General features: G+C 39.2%; 1 protein-coding gene across 5 annotated transcripts in view; it reads left to right on the forward strand.

Annotated features, from left to right (window-relative positions):
- The window catches only part of rubcn.L (RUN domain and cysteine-rich domain containing, Beclin 1-interacting protein L homeolog), a 54,499-nt gene that overhangs the window by 10,139 nt on the left and 24,513 nt on the right, over nucleotides 1–19,847 (forward strand). For all 5 annotated transcript variants that reach the window (XM_041563239.1, XM_018241358.2, XM_018241360.2 and 2 more), the window contains exons 3-5: nucleotides 15,758–15,911; nucleotides 17,423–17,506; nucleotides 19,143–19,302. In XM_041563239.1, coding sequence (XP_041419173.1) covers nucleotides 15,758–15,911; nucleotides 17,423–17,506; nucleotides 19,143–19,302 — 398 coding nt within the window. The remainder of the gene's footprint in view (nucleotides 1–15,757; nucleotides 15,912–17,422; nucleotides 17,507–19,142; nucleotides 19,303–19,847) is intronic.

The following is a 19,847-nucleotide window of genomic DNA, read 5'->3' on the forward strand; positions in this document are numbered from 1 at the left end:
TCCCGTTGAATGCATTTTATCCAAATGATCCAGATTTTTAAAAATGATTTCCTTATTCTTTGCAATAATAAAACTGTACTTTGTACTTGATCCAAACCTTATTGGAAGCACAACCAGCCTATTTGGTTTATTTAATGTTTACATGATTTTTTAGTAGACTTAAGGTATGAAGATCCAAATTACGGGAAGATCCATTATCTGGAAAACCCCAGGTCCCGAGCATTCTGGATAACAGGTCCCATACCTGCATTAGTGCTGCAATTTGTTCACTTTATTGATTTATAGTGCCTCTAAAAAGTATTCACCCCCTTGGAAGTTTTTATGTTTTATTTCATAGAACATTGAATTAAATTGTCTTTTTGACACTGATTGATAGCAATAGACTCTCCCTGCAATGTGATTTAACTGAATGCCGGTGAAAGATTGCATAACTATCTATCCTCTTTAAGTTGATGCACCTTTGGCAGCACTTATGGCTATGTGCACATAGGCCTCTATCAGTTTTGTACAAATTATTGTAAATCACAGATATCTCTTTTTCACTTTACTATGAAAGGGTCTGTTCGTGTTGATGAGTGTCAAAAAAAATCTAGGGATGCACCGAATTCACTATTTTAGATTCGGCCAAACCCCCGAATTCTTCAAAAGATTTGGCCGAATACTAATCCGAATCCTAACTTTCATATGCAAATTAGGGGTGGGAAAGGGAAAACATTTTTTACTTCCTTGTTTTGTGACAAAAAGTCACACGATTTCCCTCCCCACCCCTAATTTGCAGATTATGATTCGGGTTCGGCAGGCCGGCAGAAAGGATTCAGACAAATCCTGCTGAAAAAGGCCAAATCCCGAACCGAATCCTGTATTCGGTGCATCCCAAAAAAAATCCAAATTAAATCCATTGTCATTTAATGTTCTATGACAGCCAGCATTTCAGTCAAGTGAATCAGAACCAAGGGACAAGGCAATGGCACTTTTAGACCACCCCCACCATGACCTTTGTCTAATGCTGCATGGCTGATAAGTAATCCGTGCTGATACATAATGACTTTACTGGCTTCTATGTATCCATACAGTGAAGATATGAATGTATAACAGGTATGGGACCTGTTAAACAGAATGCTTGGGACCTGGAGTTTTCCTGATAAGGGGTGTTTTCGTAATTTGGATCTTCTTACTTTCTCTACTAAAAATCAGTTTATATTAAATAAACTCAATAGGATTGTTTTGTTTTATTGTTACAAAGAAAAAGGAAATCGCTAGCGCAACTTTGCTTTGCTTGATGAATTAACGCTAGCGCAACTTCGCTACCTTTCGCCCTCCCTGAGTGCAACTTTAGATTTTAGTGAATTAGCGGCGCCCTGGCGAAACTTTGCCTGGCGAAGTGCGGTGAAGGCTGCGCCAGAGCAACTCCACAGGTTAGTGAATCACTAACCTGCGGAGTTGCGCTAGCGCAGCCTTCGCCGCACTTCGCCACAAGTTGAGCTCAAGGAGGCGAAAGGTAGCGAAGTTGCACTAGCGTTAATTCGTCAAGCAAAGCGAAATTACGCTTGCGATGCCTAATTTGCATACGGCGCCAAGTTAAAGTACAACGGACGTACATGTAGCAGCAAATATATTACACTACACAAGCCTGGGAAAGCTTCATAAACTAAAATAGAGTTGTTATTTTGCCCTATACATGTGCCCACTGTATAGTTTAGGTGCCATATGTTAGGAAATGTAGGGGGGAAGGAGGGTGCCCCCAAAAAAATGTACGATCTTTTTCAGCCTATCACTTGAAGCAAGTCCTATCTACTCTGTTGCACTTCGCCTGGTCTGAGCTGGCGAAGGCAAGTCTGGCGCAAGAGGTAACGGTCAGTAAAATGCACAAGTTAGTGAATTAGTGTAGTTACGTCCCTTTGCCATAACGCAACTTCGCCTGGCATAAGGGTGCGAAGTTGCACTAAAGTAGGTCCACTTCGCTAGGGAATTTAACGGCAGCTGTAACGAAATTATGTCACGCTGGTGAATTTGCGCTATTGTTAGCTGATTCGCGCTTTAGTGAATTTGCCCCTATGGGAGACGGCCTTCTGTAATTTGGAGCTTTCTGCATTCTGGTTAACAGATCCGATACCTGTTTTTAACAACCCTGCTTAATATGGATTTTATAGACTTTAAAAGAGAAGGTTAACCAGATCATCTTGTTAAAAACAGACACATAAAATATTCATGTTGCATGGCCAGTGCTTTGTTGACTAAGCAGCATTATTGGTTTCATAAAAACCAAAAGCGTCTACAAGAGCAAAGGTGACTGAAATGCATTCTGCTTCATGGCAACATTTGATTAAGCAGAATTTTTCGTGGTTGCATAAAAGCGTCTCATAAAGCAGCAGTTATTTAAATGCATCTTGTATTTGTCGTAATGTGGCAGAACATTATATTTTAAAGGTGTAAACTTTTAAATAACAATCTACTAATCTTGTTTGATCTAGCCATCTTATTATTATAATTTGAATAATTTTCCTAGTTTACCTAGTTGTAAACTAGGGCTGTAAACGGCAGGCAGAGTAAAGGTTTCATCTTATTCGGGGTTTTAGATCATTCATTTATTTGGCCTTTGTTGTTTTTTCTTACTTTGATAAATATCTCCCTAACAATCTCATACAAGTTACATAGGGTTGAATAAAGACAAAGTCCATCAAGTTCAACCCCTCCAAATGAAAACCCAGCATCCATACATACACCCATCCCTACTTTTAATTAAATTCTATATACCCATACCTATACTAACTATAGAGCTTAGTATCAGAATAGCCTTTGATATTATGTCTGTCCAAAAAATCATCCAAGCCATTCTTAAAGGCATTAACTGAATCAGCCATCACAACATCACCCGGCAGTGCATTCCACAACCTCACTGTCCTGACTGTGAAGAACCCCCTACATTGCTTCAAATGAAAGTTCTTTTCTTCTAGTCTAAAGGGGTGGCCTCTGGTACGGTGATCCACTTTATGGGTAAAAAGGTCCCCTGCCATTTGTCTATAATGTCCTCTAATGTACTTGTAAAGTGTAATCATGTCCCCTCGCAAGTGCCTTTTTTCCAGAGAAAACAACCCCAACCGTGACAGTCTACCCTCATAATTTAAGTCTTCCGTCCCTCTAACCAATTTAGTTGCACGTCTCTGCACTCTCTCCAGCTCATTTATATCCCTCTTAAGGACTGGAGTCCAAAACTGCACTGCATACTCCAGATGAGGCCTTACCAGGGACCTATAAAGAGGCATAATTATGTTTTCATCCCTTGAGTTAATGCCCTTTTTTATGCAAGACAGAACTTTATTTGCTTTAGTAGCCACAGAATGACACTGCCCAGAATTAGACAATGTGTTATCTACAAAGACCCCTAGATCCTTCTCATTTAAGGAAACTCCCAACACACTGCCATTTAGTGTATAACTTGCATTTATATTATTTTTGCCAAAGTGCATAACCTTGCATTTATCAACATTGAACCTCATTTTCCAGTTTGCTGCCCAGTTTTCCAGTTTAGACAAATCACTCTGCAAAGTGGCAGCATCCTGCATGGAACCTATAGTTCTGCACAATTTAGTATCATCTGCAAAAATAGAAACAGTACTTTCAATGCCCACCTCCAGGTCATTAATAAACAAGTTGAAAAGCAAGGGACCTAGTACAGAGCCCTGTGGTACTCCACTAACAACACTGGTCCAATTAGAAAATGTTCCATTTACCACCACTCTTTGTAGTCTATCTTTTAGCCAGTTCTCTATCCAGGTACAAATACTATGTTCCAGGCCAACATTCCTTAATTTAACCAGTAACCTTTTGTGTGGCACTGTATCAAATGCTTTAGCAAAGTCTAAGTAAATCACATCCACTGCCATCCCAGAATCGAGGTCTCTACTTACATTCTCATAAAAAGAAATTAAGTTAGTCTGGCAAGATCTATTACGCATAAAACCATGCTGGCACAAACTCATAGTATTATGATTTGCTATGAAGTCCAGTATCTTATCCTTTATTAACCCTTCGAAAAGCTTTCCTACCACTGACGTCAGACTAACTGGCCTATAGTTTTGAGGCTGAGAACGGGATCCTTTTTTGAATAGAGGCACCACATTAGCAATTCGCCAGTCTCTCGGCACTATGCCAGATCTCAATGAATCCTGAAAAATTAAGTAAAGAGGTTTGGCAATCACAGAGCTAATCTCGCTAATTACCCTGGGATGAATACCATCTGGCCCTGGACCTTTGTTAATCTTAACATGTTCTAGTCTCTTTTGAATTTCTTCATGTGTGAACCATGCATCATTAGTTGTATTACTAGAATTGGGACTGTTAAGAAGGAAACCTTCACTTACCGGTTCCTCATTTGTGTAGACAGATGAAAAATATGAGTTCAGAATCTGCGCTTTTATTTTGTTTTCATTAACCAGCTGACCCCCCTCTGATAGTAAGGGTCCCACCCCTTCCTGCTTAATTTTTTTACTATTAACATATTTAAAAAATAATTTTGGATTTTTTTTACTGCTAGCTGCAATATCCTTTTCTATAGCAATTTTAGCTTGAATTATAGCTTCCTTGCATGAGTTATTGGCCTCCTTGTACCTTATAAATGTTTCGGCTGTACCAGCTAACTTGAAAGCCTTAAAAGCACGTCTTTTCTTACCCACCTCAACACCAACGCTTCTATTGAACCAAAAAGGTTTTGCTTTGCAACGACGTTCCTTGCTTACAAGTGGAATATACTGACAAGTATATTTATTAAGCAGCATTTTAAAGACTTCCCATTTTTGTTCTGTGTTTAACCCTGTGAAAAGCATTTACCACTTAATATGTTGCAGAGATGCCCTTATACTGTCAAAGTTTGCACGTTAGTTAGTGTTTTAGTTACTCCCTTATAGAATTGCTTCTGCAACAGAATCTCAAAGGAGACCATGTTATGATCACTATTCCCTAAATGCTCACCCACACAAATGTTAGAGATGAGTTCAGTATTGTTAGTTATTACAAGGTCCAAAAGAGAGTTATTCCTAGTAGGTTCTTGAACGAGCTGGAATAAAAAGTTGTTATTCAGCATATTTACAAACCTACTAGCTTTTTCTGTCTTAGCAACCCCATTACCCCAGTCAATGTCTGGATAATTGAAGTCACCCATAGCAACAACTTGACCCAGCTGTGAAGCCGCTTGTATCTGCGAGAGTAGCTGGGCTTCATACTCAACACTTATACGAGGTGGTTTATAGCATACACCAATGATAATTCTTTTTGTTACCTTTTGCCCAGTCAAAATCTCTACCCAGAGTGATTCTACACCCTCACCAGTGCCAGCTATTGTTATTTCTTTAGCGCATGGCTTTAATTCAGGCTTTAGATACAAACACACTCCTCCACCCTTTTTAATCCCTCTGTCCCTCCTAAAAAGGGTGTAACCATTTAAATTCACAATCCAGTCACATGTTTCATCCCACCAGGTCTCAGTGATACCAATTATATCATAATTTTTAGAGCATGCAATTAATTCCAGGTCTCCCATTTTACCTGACAAACTCCGTGCATTTGCCAGCATACAGCGGAGGTTACTACTTTTACTTTTGAAATTTGCATTACTTAGTGAAGAATTGTACGTTAAGTTAGTATTATTCTGTTTTCCTTGTAACAGAGGGACCTCCTTAGCTGGTAAACTGTATGCCCCCCTCACTCCTCCCCCATGACCCCTTACTAACCCCACTGCCCCATCTACTCTAACTTCCCCATAATTCTTTATCTCACCCACCCCCCCTTGCCTAGTTTAAACACTCCTCCAACCTCTTAGCCATTCTTTCCCCTAGCACCGCGGACCCCCTTCCATTGAGGTGCAAACCGTCACGACTGTATAGGTTGTACCCCAACGAAAAATCGGCCCAGTGCTCTAGGAACCCAAACCAAGACTTGAGCCACGCATTTAGCTCCCTAAACTCCCGCTGTTTTCCTAAACTTGCACGTGGCACAGGCAAAATTTCAGAAAAGATGACATTGGAAGACCTTTCCTTGATCTTAGAGCCTAGATCCCTGAAATCATTCTTTAAGGTCTTCCATCTACCATTTATTTTGTCATTAGTACCGATATGCACAAAGACAGCTGGGTCATGCCCAGCCCAACCCAATATCCGATCAACCACATGCCGAACCCTGGCACCAGGTAGACAGCAAACTGTTCGGTTGTAGCGATCCGGACGACAAATTACCCTATCCACTTTCCTAATAATTGAGTCCCCTACAACAACAATCTGCTTAGGCCTGACTCTACTCTCCTCCCCACCACTACTAGAGAAACTGGTCTCCCGGCTGTTAGAGAGATCAGCCCCATCTAGAATTGCCAATCCAGAGTTCATACTCCCATCATCTTCACACAATCTGGCAAATTTGTACACAATCTGGCAAAAAGTGAATAGTGAGCATCTGTGATCTGCTGACCTGTGTCGAACGTTATATTACCATTTGATAAATATGCCCCTTAGCTTTACATTTCTGTAACTTGCATTTATGTCAGCCAGTAAAAAAACCCAGAGCTACTGAATTTATGCAAAGCTGATAAAGGTGGGAATAAGTTTAATTTAGAGAGCAAGATAGCTGCTGCATAGAAATCAGTGTAGTCATATAAGATATTTTAAATGAAGGCAAAGATGTGAATCTTTTGGTCTACCAACATTGCAGATTAGAAAATTATGAAATACTGAACAGTTTTCATAATAATTTTTATGTATTATTATTTAGCCTAAACTTTTTGGACATTGAAGCTAAATGGTGTGCCTGATCCCTGTGTATTACCATAATCAGGCGTTGCTGTAGTATCATGTTGGTGTCTTTGCAAGCTAGAATATATACAGTATGTGCATAAGGAGCATTCTGAGAGATATTTGTTCAATAACACATAACAAGTTTGTCTCCTTCTTCTTTTGAAAGCATGGGGCTTTGTCTGAACTGCAATAAATCCCTGGAGACCTGAGCATAAAACCCGTATGATTTACTGCAGGAAGCAGAAGTCACATAAATGGGGTTGTACAAGTATAAGATCTACTGTCTGTAATTTTTGGGTCCTGGGATTTTCCAGATAACGTAAATTTCCATAATCTGGCTCACCACACCTTGTCCGCTAAAAATGATTTAAACATTAAAGAAACTCAATAGGATTGTTTTGCCAACAATATGGATTAAGGCTAAGGCCACACTAGGCGATAGCGCCGCGATTTGACTCGCGGCGACTTTTCGTCGCGACTTTTAAGCCGCAATCGCTGGGGAAACTTTTGCGCTGGCGTCTATGGGGAATCGCGAAAAATCGCCAGCGTAAAAACACACGCGGCGATCTTTTCTCTACTGTCGCTCGAAATTGCCTCGCTAGGCGATTTCGAGCGACAATAGAAAAAAGATCGCCGCGTGTGTTTTTACGCTGGCGATTTTTCGCGATTCCCCATAGACGCCAGCGCAAAAGTTTCCCCAGCGATTGCGGCTTAAAAGTCGCGGCGAAAAGTCGCCGCGAGTCAAATCGCGGCGCTATCGCCTAGTGTGGCCTTAGCCTTATGCAGCTTAACTACCATCAAGTACAAGCTACGGTTTTATTATTACAGGGAAAAAGTAAATAATTAAAAAAAAAAAAAATTCTTTAAAGGGGTTGTTTGGTGGCCAGGGCCCCTTAAACGTTCATGCCTTCCCAAAGTCAGCAGCTCTCAAAAAGATGGGGGGCCCGGCTAATCATGTAAGTGGGGCATTGCCAGGGCCCCCTACAACTCTCCCCCCTGTCCCCCCTGATGGCTGCCCTGAATGCAGGGGTTGTGTACTGAAGAACAGTCAAGAGACAAACCTGATTTAATAGCACAGGAACCTTTATTATTCATTGTAGCAAGAGGCATGTTTAGAACCAATTTATAAGGATCTCTAGAGATACAAGCTGTGTATCTCCTCTGAACCACTCAATGATGTGTGATGGATTATGAAACCGCATATTGCTGATTAAATAATTTCAGTACCGGTATGGGATCCGTTATCTGGAAACCCATTATCCAGAAAGCTTTGAATTAAGGAAAGGCCATCTCCCATAGACTCTACTTCATCCAAATAATCCACATTTTTAAAAATGATTTCCTTGATCCCAACTAAGATTAATTAAGTAATTGAGTGATTAATTAATCCTTATTGGAAGCAAAACCAACCTGTTGGGTTTATTTAATGTTTAAATGATTTTCTAGAAGGTATAAAGATCCCTTATACGGAAAAGCCCAGATCCCGAGCATTCTGGACAACAGGTCCCATACCTGTCAGTATATACATATATTTTCTGTGAGCACTACTAATAAAAAAAACTTGGAACAACAAGCAGTACCAGTTTGGGCATGTTAAGTTGCTAGCTGTCATTTACAAGGCTAGTTATTTTGGCAGCTACTCTTGTGTCTGATTTGAAATTGTGCGTAACAGTAATAATTACAAGCTGGACAGAGTTTTGTTTCAATTTGCTACTGAATGCTTCATTGCCAGATTGTGCTGAAAAATAATTGGAGCTTTGAGACTTACCTATAGTAGCTTTGACAGACTTAACAGATTGTACATCTATCAGACATGGGCGTAGCCTTGTGTTAGTAGGCAAGAGAAGCTCAATAAAATGTGCCCTCTAAACTTCCCTATAATGGCAATGGCACACCAGGAGATTAATCGCTAGTGATAAATCTCTGTTTCTGCAGGCAACTAATCTCCAGTAAAAGCTTTCCCATAAGCAATAATGTGAATCGCTCTGGTAAAACCCATGGGTCACATCAGTCTTCCAAAATTGCTTGAAGTTTTGCCTTGAGGCAACTTCAAGCGATTTTTGGAGACTGAAGTGACACATGGGTTATACTACCAGCGATTCGCATTATTGCCTAGAAGGGTCTGGCCACACGGGCGGATTCGGGGAGATTAGTCGGCAGGCGACAAATCTCCTCTTCTTTGCGGCGACTAGTCTCTGCAACCTGCCTTCTGCCGTACAGTACATCTCCTGGTGTACTTTAGTAATTCTAAGGGCAGAGACACACTCGAAGATTCGGGGAGATTAGTCGCCAGGCGACAAATCGGCTCTTCTTTGGGCGATTAATCTCCCTGTAAAGAACTTTGGGCGAATTCGGAAAACTAAGATCTCCGAGTGCCATCCCGCCGGCGATTTAGATTCTAGCCGGTGGGAAGGCTTTTCGAAGAAGAGACGATTTTTCACTGAGAAAAAGTTATCTAATCAGTTCCAGCTTTTTCCCATAGACTTCAATAGAGTTTTCACGTGCTAAACAGTGAGATACGTTTATTTGAATTGAATTGCATCTCAAATTGTATCTCATTCATGAGTTTTCACATGATAAACCTTTTTCTGACTGAATTGAATCTGGCCCATACTGTTTCCAAGCACCTGAAAGTGTAGCTCCTGAGTAAATGCTGCATGAAGTCTTTCTCATTCATTAGTGTCTTAAAGTGATTTCATTACTTGAACAACTAAAAGTGTCAATAGAATCAGACGACTCCCTCTCCTCACAGTGCTTTGGGGACTGTGGAATGAGGGGTACCCTTTACTACATGTAGCGAACCGGCGTGGTGGTCAGAGAGTTTGGGAAATGGTTGCCTGCACTCTGACAGTTGTCTTCAAACACACTATAGAGCACAGCTTCTTGCCCCTTTCTTCTGGGTCTAATGCAGAAATCCCCAGAGATTAAAGAACTGACAACATATACTGAGAGCAGCAAAGATGATCTATGCGGCCAACTGGAATATCACTTCCCTCCCGAATCAATAGGCCCTCACCATTATATTTAAATGGATTAGATCCATGGAAACCAAGGGCACACATTACAGGACAAGGGATATGACAACAAATGGTGCTAGAATCAACACAATTTAGCGTGGGTCTGACTACTTTATCATGGGCAGCAAATCTCCCTCTGTGCCATTGCCCTTACAGGCTGAGCAGACCTCTCCCTTTAAAGAGAGAACCCATGGTATTTTCTAAAGAAAGCAGTACAATAACATACTAAGTATGAAACGTTACCTGCTGTGATCAGATTGTCGGCTTCAACTGCTGATCTAGGTTGTTTTTTGTATTAGTTGCTTAGTAATACATTGGTCTGGAATGTGTATGTGAAAAATTTATAAAGACCCAGTTTAAAAAAAAAAAAAACAAGTTTAAAATATATTTAGCTTGCTTCACGAACACACAGGGCTTCTTTCTTCATGGTGGTGAAAGTAACTGAGAGCGCCAATAAGTTTCCATGTTACACGTGGCACCCTGTTGTGACAGAAACTCTGATTTAAAGGGTTTAAAGGATGGTACAAACACATAGCTTCTCTTTCACTTTGAGTCAACAGTTTCCATTTAGTGAAACTAATTTATTTTTATATTTACTGTATATTTTTTAAGAGCAAAACCATGTAATTTGCTTCACCAGAGGTGTTCTGCTTACCGATAATAGTAACAGCAGCACCTCTTTTTGCCTTCAGACAAGCCATGCCATTTATAGGGGCAAATTCACTAACAGGCGAAAATTCGGCAGCGATGGCTTCGTGCACATCGCAACACTTCGCCAGGCGTAAATTCGCCTGGACAACGCTAATTCACGAAGATCCGAAGTTGCGCACAGGGTACCGAACACTGGCGAAATTACGCCAGCAAAATTACGCTCAGCAGTTCGAAGTTATGCCAGCGTTGGCTAATTAGCATACGGCGTGCAGTTAAAGTACAATGGCCGTATATGCTGCAGCAAATACATTACACTACACAATGCCAGGGAACCTTAATAAAATTATATAAAGTTGTTATATTGCCCTACACATGTGCCCACAGTATAGTTTAGGTGCCATATCTTAGCAAATGTAGGGGGGGAGGAGGATACCCCCAAAAAAAATTTACGATCTTTTTCATTCTATCGCCTTATAAGTAGGAAAAAACGCTTGCGTTTTTTGGGACTTAGAAATTTTTTCTTGAGGAAATCCTATCTACTCTATTGCACTTCGCCTGGTCTGAGGTGGCGAATGCAAGTCTGGCGATACAAACTTAGTGAATTTGCGTAGTAACACTCTTTCGCCAGACCGTAAATTTGCCTGGTGTTGAGTGCAAAGTTGCGCCAGAGTCTATCTCCTTGGTGATTTACTGTTAGTAAATTGGCGAAGTGCCTAAATGATCGCCCTTTAGTAAATTTCCCCCATAGTGTAAGGCCGATCTATTCACTGAGTTTCTTCACCACTTCTTCTCCTGGCTGATAAATAATAAGCAATGCATTTTCAAAAACAGCAACAAATAGGCTTGGTGATGTCCATTTTTGCAACATGGCTCAGTAAAAGTGTATATTATGAGAAACAAGGAACATGGCCCTATTGTAAATGTGAAGATAATTCAAGTTATCTCGTTCCTTTAGATTGTCATGGAACTTGTCTTCTCATTGGAGGAGGTTCATTACTCCTTATATAAATGCAAATGTGCAGTGAAAGTTTATTCTTCATTAGTACTTCAAATGTATTAGGCAGAAAATTTAAGATAAAGTTAAAAAGGGTTATACAGATGCAGCCACTTTGGTTTGTCTGTTTGACACAGAATAACTAAACACAGATATCCCATTTATCTCATTTAACACAGAAAACTGCGTCACAACATCCCATCTAATTAAGGCATTCACCATTGTGTAATTTAAGGACTGAACACAGACAGCATGCTGAGAAGCATGTTTTATCAGTTTGTTGGCATGAATACATTCTATTCATGCCAACAAACTTTGGACTTTTGTTACTGGGAACGCAGTTCATACCCATTAAATAATGCTCCCTTTCATAGAACATAACCTAAAGGAAAATACACAAAATCTACTGCTTGGAAACTGCAGTCTATAAACACGCTATTTATTATGTCAATCAATTTCTACAACTAACCTACATTTAATGCCTGGAAAATATCTAGTTTTATGGTTATTTTGCATAATAATATTTAACAAATCCGATGCAGGTAATTAAAATAGCAACAATTGATTTTTACAGTGGAGACAATGTTATCATTACACAATTATAGATAATATAAAAGTAGAAGGGTGCATCTGCAAAGCTGGCAGAGTTACATAACATGATATGCCAGGAGTACGAAAAGCCAAAGGGTGTGTCCCACAGGTACCAGTCGAATCCAACGTTCGTCAGTTAATTAAATAATAGCACAGATAACACCTTAATTGCCACCAATTTTCTGTGCTTTAAGTTGTCCAGACTTTCTAATTGTCATTCTCTGTCTCTGATCGATATTTACACTCTCACACTAGGGACATACAGACAGTTCTCTATATCGCATTCACACTCTCTGGGCAATCTTTTTCACCAAAAACCACCTTTTGGCACTGAGCGTATAGAGCTACTGTCTTTGTGCCATTATAGAGACATTAAAGTTCCGAAAGAGACATGAGAAGCACCTGAACATGTACAAGACTGGAGCTGGCTTGTATGGCACAACATAAAGAGCTGGAGTTATAAATCGCTTGTGACCTTCCCATTTGGGTGTGTCATTGCCAACACAACATTATCACTGTTCTTTTTATATACACAGAGGAGCTGACATATTCCACAACACGTTGCAGAGACTGTTCATCATTCACATGAGTCTTTGCACCACAGGAGCTTAGGTCCCTGTCACACACTCATACTGTATATACATACTGTGTGCGGTCAATATAAGGAGCAATATACTGTAAACATCCAATATATCTTTAAGAAATCATATTCTAATTTATTCATTTTGTAAAGTACACTGTGTGATTTGTTTTACGTTACAGCAGTGGTCCCCAACCTTTTTTTACTCGTGAGCCACATTTAAATGTAAAAAGACTTTGAGAGCAACACAAGCATGAAAAATTCCATGGGGATGTCAAATAAGGACTGTGATCGGCTATGTGGTAGCCTCTATATGGACTGACAGTACACCTGTTTTTTATGCAACCAAAACTTGCCTCCAAGCCAGGAATTCAAAAACAAGCACCTGCTTTGAGGCCACTGGGAGCAACATCCAAGGGGTTAGTGAGCAACATGTTGCTCGAGAGCTACTTGTGGGGGATCACTGCATTACAGTATCTAATTCTAGATAGCAATGGGGTAATATTCCTCAAAAGTCTTTAGAGGAGATTTACTTAGAGCAGGGATCCCCAACCTTTAGAACCTGTGAGCAACATTCAGAAGTAAGAGAAGTTGGGGAGCAACACAAGCATGAAAAATGTTCCTGGGGTGCCAAATAAGGGCTGTAATTGGCCATTTTGTAACCCCTATGTGGACTGTCAACCTTCATTGATGCTCTGTTTGGCAGTACATCTGGTTTTTATACAACCAAAACTTGCCTCCAAGCAGGGAATTCAAAAATAAGCACCTGCTTTGAGGCAACTGGGAGCAACATCCAAGGGGTTGGAGAACAACATGTTGCTCACGAGCTACTGGTTGGAGATCACTGACTTAGAGCATACAGCTGTGGGTCCCACAGACATGCGATTCTTGCACTCTGCGCAGCTATCTGCCTCCTGCCTTCTGTTCTGAATTGGACGCTGCTTAGTGACACAGGGGAACCCTGAAACTATCACCATTCCCAGAACAGCAGTCTGTGACAATAGGAGCAGAAATTCGGTTCTAAAATACGCTCAAACCAAGTGCTAGAAACTAACTAAAGAATTTCAGCACATGCACTTTTATTTAGACACAAATTGGAAGTAAAAGTTTTAATGCATCAGCTTCAGTTGCATCAGTTTCTACTCCCCCTTGTGGCCGAAACAACGTTGCAATGCTGGGAAGTGCTACATTGTGGGGAAAAACATGGTGATTGCATTCTGAGGTGCACACTGAGGGGCAGATTTGTCAAAATGTGAGTTTAGAACTTAAAGAAAAACTCACTCATGTTCTATTCATTCCTATAGGATTTTTAGAATTGTTTTTATCAGTGTGTGAAAGTTTGAAGTTTAAGCTCTAAACACACATTTTGATAAACCTGTCCCTGAATCTGCTTCAGGTAAATAACCTGTCTTGTATAATTTCATTAAAAAAATTATGTCCAATGTATGACACATAGACAAATACAAGAGGTCCTCTGCACGCAACCCATTATCAATATATTAAGGACATTAAAACATTTGTGCCATAAGCTACTAAAAATGCCTTACCCTTTAAACAAAACAGGGATTGTATGACACAGACATAGTGCAAAATGTTGGTGCACTTGGTAACAAATGGGATTGTTAAATTTATTACATTAAGGGGCACATTTATCAAGGGTCGAATTTTGAATTGAAAAAACGTCAAAATTCGAATTAAAAAAGACCACCAAAATTAAGTTGAAGTTTTTTTTTTTGGTCGAATAGGTCTATTTTGATCGAGTGGGTCCGTATTCAGACAAATTCGAATTCTACAAATCAAAGGAATTCGATTCAAAGTTTTTCCACCAATTGACTCCAAATAGGTCATAGGAAGTCCCCCATAGGTTAAAACAGCAATTCGGCAGGTTTTAGATGGCGAATGGTCGAAGACAAATTTTTAAAGAGACAGAGTAATTTTTTTATTTTTTTCAAATTCAAATCGAATTTGGACTATTCCTTACTCGAAGTACACAAAAGTATCTCGAAATTAAACATTTTTTCATTCGAAAATTCACCTCAACCTAATGATAAATCTTCCCCTAAATGTGCAGGTAGATGCTGCAAGGTGCAAAGATGGTAAATCTCTGCTGCTGACATGGGCCCAACTCCACCACACCCAAATGGTGATGAACTTTGCTAGAAATCTTATCTTTCTCACAGAGGTATTATCTGTTATACAGAATACTCAAGACCTGAGGTTTTCTGGATAAGAGGTCTTTCTGTAATTTTGATCTCCATACCTTAAATCTACTAAAAATATTTAGACATTAAACCAAATATGTTTGTTTTGCCTTCAATAAGGATTTATTAACTCTTATTTGGGATCAAGTACAAGGTACTGTAAAATTATTACAGAAAAAATAAATAAATATGGAAATGTAACATTTTGAACTATTTGATTAAAATTAAGTCTATGGGAGATGGTCTGCCCCTTAATCGGAACTGGATTATGGGTTTATGGATAATGGATCCTATACCTGTATTTTGTGGGCAACTCTTCTGATGTTGCTGTTCTCTTTCTATAGCTCTTATTAGGAGCTACGGCCCTTCTGTCAGAGATTTGTTTTGGGCAGCACTGGGTGTGCTTGCAGGAGTGCTCATAGGATTGATTGTTATTGATTAACTCACTCATTTTACAACCCCCTACTGGATAACCAGAACCTGTAGTCAAGGATTAAGCAGCTGTCGTTGGTAACAAATAGATAAAAACGGCAAATGCACTTTTACTGTGTTTGATGAGACAAAGGCAGCAGCACATCTTTTGTACACCCTTCCATCTTCTAATTGTGTCCTCTGTGTGAGGGAAGAGTAGTCAACTAGAACAGTCTAGTTCTCAATTTGCTGAGAGTCTCTGAAAATACATTTTTTTTTCTGCTTTTTAGTACTCTGCCTTATGTTTAATTTCCACATTTCCCTCCTAATTTCTTTACATTAAGTGTGTGTGTATTTAACAGCAACAAGTGACAGTCAGCAAAATGTTACCAAATGGCTCAGAGTATCTGTTAAAATGGCAAACCGGTTATATCTTGTTTACAAGCTTCTAATTCAGTAAAAAGTAGCAACATCTTCATTTCCTTTTCCTTCTGATAAGAGAGGGTTCCTCTGTATCTCTATCTATTGTGTAGAACTGAGCACTCAAGGCTTCTGGATAGTCTGAAGACCACAGTCGAAGGGTTGGTGTCGGGCAACAGCAGAAATGTCTGGTCCAAATATGGTGGCCTGCAGAGGTTGTGCCGTGATATGAGCAGCATCCTACAACATGGACTACTATGTGATCAGGTACTGTATATGATCTAAGTTTTATTTTTCTTTCAGAGACGTAGAATTCCCTCTGGTGTTATCTCATGTTAGAATATGTTTTTGTTTGAACATCCCTTTACTTGTCTCCTCAGTACCTTATTTTTTTACCATTCATTTTATACCAGCTTCCAATTCTTTTAGTTCCAACTGATGTTAAGAGAACCGAGTCAACCGATAGGGTCACATACCATACCAGGGGTCATCTTTACTTTCTTTTGGTGACCAATGGAAATTGTCCATCGGGATTGATAATTCCCAGTCTAGCAGTAGTAGAGTATTGTAGATCTAGACTGTCCCCCAACTGCCCATACAAACCTAGATGTCGGGCAGTATGGTTGAAATTGGCCAAACTCCTGATCATATCATATGTATGGTAAGCTTTACTTTATCTAATTAGCATTTTTTATGTAGCATCATTGTTATTTATGAAGCTCCAAATTACCATAAGCTCAGTTCCTCTAACAAATGTTTTCAAGGGACACTAATTATCACCCTTACTTTGGTTTAGAACCATTTACTTATTATTTTAATTGTTGGCTTTTAGTGTAGTATAATAATGTAGAATAATTTTTCTATTTTGACTGGTTTTAGAGACTGAACATTAATGGCATGAGCACAAATTTTGGGGTCTTGCCCCCATACATTTAACAAATTCAACAAATATATTTTTTCCCAGTTGCTTTCCCTCCATCTGTATGGATTTTAAAAATACAACAGGGGTTACAACATGAATATTCCTTGATGATAAAATGTAATTTTAAATTAAACTTGATTTTTTTTGTCAGTTAACAAAAAAATATAATTTGTTTCTTTTTCTGAGCTGTGGTTAAGATATGTTAATGCTCTGACATACAGTAGATTCTCTCAGGAAATGAGAACAAACCATTGCTGAGTTGAAACAACCAGGTGTCAAACATGTTAGTTTTTGTTTTTTCCCCCCACCCGTGTATGTGCATGTATCCAGTTCCCTAATAATAGCTAAAACGTTATCTCTGCAGAATTTTTAGAAATGTCACTGGTGATTTAAAGGGTTGGTAACAGGAAATGAAATTGCTGTATATTCATTTTTACTGTGCCGTTCTCTTAGCCTCCACTCTACTTTCTACATTATTTTCAGAAAGCACCATTTTTGTAGTTTTATTTTCTGTGGGGCTTTAGGGCCGGATGTGAGATGTCATTTGACCAGAAAATCATGGGTGTAATGTGGTTTAGACAACAGATAAAAGGAAGATAAACATCAGTAGAACTGACAGACAAACTGCAATTGCAAAAAATGTACTGTATAACTGATCTAGAAGTTGAAATGAGTAACTTGCATACTTTGGCGTTAATTGTCTCTTCATGCTGCATTTACTAGAATTCTATGAGTGATAAGCAGGAGCATCCAGTATTTGTTTTATTTCTTATACTGTGTAGTAAAGTGTTGCTGCTTAAACACTGTATTCTTCTCAGCGCTGTAAAGCTTTCTCTTTTTGCTGTTTTGTGCACAGGTGTATTGCAAACAAAAAGACTACTGGAATTTTGTAAAGAGCAGTCAGCGCCTCCATCCTGGATCATCCCCTCAAGTAGAGCAGGTGAGTTCAGTGTAAACTTGTTAGATACGACTTGTATATTAATATATGCAGTGTTGAATTTGATCTGTGGGTTTACTTACAGTATGTTTTTTCTATAATGATATTACCCAATATTTCTGTGATATTACCGACTCCAGAAAGGTGCCACAATTCCCCACTACCTGAGTTTGCAGCTGCCATCACATTGTGCCTGAGACACCAGGCTGTGATCGCTTTAAATGCCAGAACCAGGTCAGCTTTTCGTGAAAATGCTCCTGCTCAGTAAGCCCATTCAAAAAAAGAATTTGAGTCTTTATTTGTCAGTTTCCTCCTGTTCAGTAGCCTATTGTATCCCAATTAGCAAACCTTACAGCCCCTATACTTCCTGTGCAGTTATTTTTTAGCAGGTGCCTTTTGCATCTGAAATGCACAAATCTTTCTCCCAAGCTTTAGCTGGTTTCATCTTATTTCACACTATAGATTTTCTTCTGTTTTCTCCCTCCTGGTACTCTTCTTCTTTGTTTCCTGTATACCTTATTTTATTTTATCTCGCACCAATGCTTTAACAGCAATAATTGTACAGGTACAGGATCACAGCACTTGCTACATAACATTCAGTATTGTCGAAATAATTACATTTGAGATTGTTTTTCTGCTATTTGTACTCTAAGGGGCAGATTTATCAAGGGTCGAATTTCGAGGGAGTTTTTTTTAAACTCCCATTAACTCGAAATTTTTAAATTTGAGTGAATAGGCTGTATTCGATCGAATTCGATTTTTTAAAGTCCACTAAATAACTCCAAATAGGTTCTAGGAGGTCCCCCATAGGCTAAAACAGCAATTCGGCAAGTTTTAGATGGTGAATAGTCAGTCTAATTTCTAAAGAGACAGTACATGGTAAATTTCAATATTCGTTTTTGATAAAACCTAAGAAAAATCTTTTTTAAAAAAAAAAAAAAAAAATGATATACATTTACAAATTTAACAGTGTTCTCTACAGACATTGTTGCTGCTGTTAAAAGGAGAAGGAAAGGTAAAATCAGTGGGGGGGGGGGGGTCAGTGATTCTATTTGTTTACATGCTACCCTGGGCTGTCATCTTGCTCCAGTGTCCCAGGCCTTCCCTGCTATGCCCTGAGTGAGGGCATGTGCAGAACAAAAACATCTTTGCTGATTTCTGTACTGCACATAAGCCTAGTTTCAATAAGTAGATGTTGGGGTCAAGGCACAACGAGCCTCACAAAGTATCCCAGGGTGTTGTGTCTTTTGAAGAAGAGAAGCAAAAGCCTTGAGTAACAGGTAAGTGACCAGAATCACATGGGAAAACCTGAAAACGGGGCACCCAGCTGATTTTACATTTCATTCTCCTTTAAAGGGATAGTGACAGCAATGTAGATTTTCAGTCATCAGTTAGGATACATGTTTTTTTTGTTTTCTCCATCTCAACTATATTTCATGTCTGTTATCAGAAAACCTCTGTCCCACAGTCACTGCACAATGGCTATAGGAAACAGAAATACAAAAGGGTGAAGGGTGTCTTGTGCCCTGAAAATTTCTAATTTTCACTGAAAATAAAGTAATTCACCTGAACAAGCAACAGTAAATTCACAAGTAAATGCATAATTATTCTTTGCATTTTTTTTTTTTTTTTGTGGCAGTTCCTGCTGTTTTTTGAGAACAGTCAGCGGAATGGTGAGGACACCAGTGAGAGGGATAGTGGCAAGCTCTGGTTGCAGCACAGTTTGCAGTTCCATTGCCTATCCGCTCAGCTAAAATCCTTGCTTGGGAACCGGCAGTACACCAGAAAGTTTTATTCAGGTATATCTTCTGTGTGATTTTTGTGTATTGGAAAAAGTAATAAAAATGTATTGTTTAAAGACACATCATCATTGTAATAGCAATTTGAATTTATACGTTAAAAAAAAACAAAAAAAAAACATTTTATTTGTTAGAATTTTTCTCATGTGCACTAATACGTTTACCATAGCAGCTTTGCTTTAGTGTTGATGTGTTGGCTACAAAGAGTTTAATTGAATATGCTTGTGACTTCCAATTAAGATACCGCTGTGCATGTCAGTTGCATGATCTCATATTATTTTATGGCTCATGTACAGCTGAAGGAAAGAAGCTACTTACCTCCTGCACAGTACAGCACTCTATGGAGGTAGTGTAATAAAAGGTGCAAACTTGGCTGCCAATTAGCAGGTAGAATTTACTATTCAGCCATGTGAAAATACTGTAAGCTTCTGATTGATTTCTAGGATTACTATCATGTGAGTAAACGTTGTCCCTGTATATTACATGACCAGGTTAGTGCTTTTATAACTTGAGTATTTGGACATATTTTGATATAGACCTTAAGC

Source organism: Xenopus laevis, chromosome 5L, assembly GCF_017654675.1.
Source record: "Xenopus laevis strain J_2021 chromosome 5L, Xenopus_laevis_v10.1, whole genome shotgun sequence".
Taxonomy (NCBI): Eukaryota; Metazoa; Chordata; class Amphibia; order Anura; family Pipidae; genus Xenopus; species Xenopus laevis.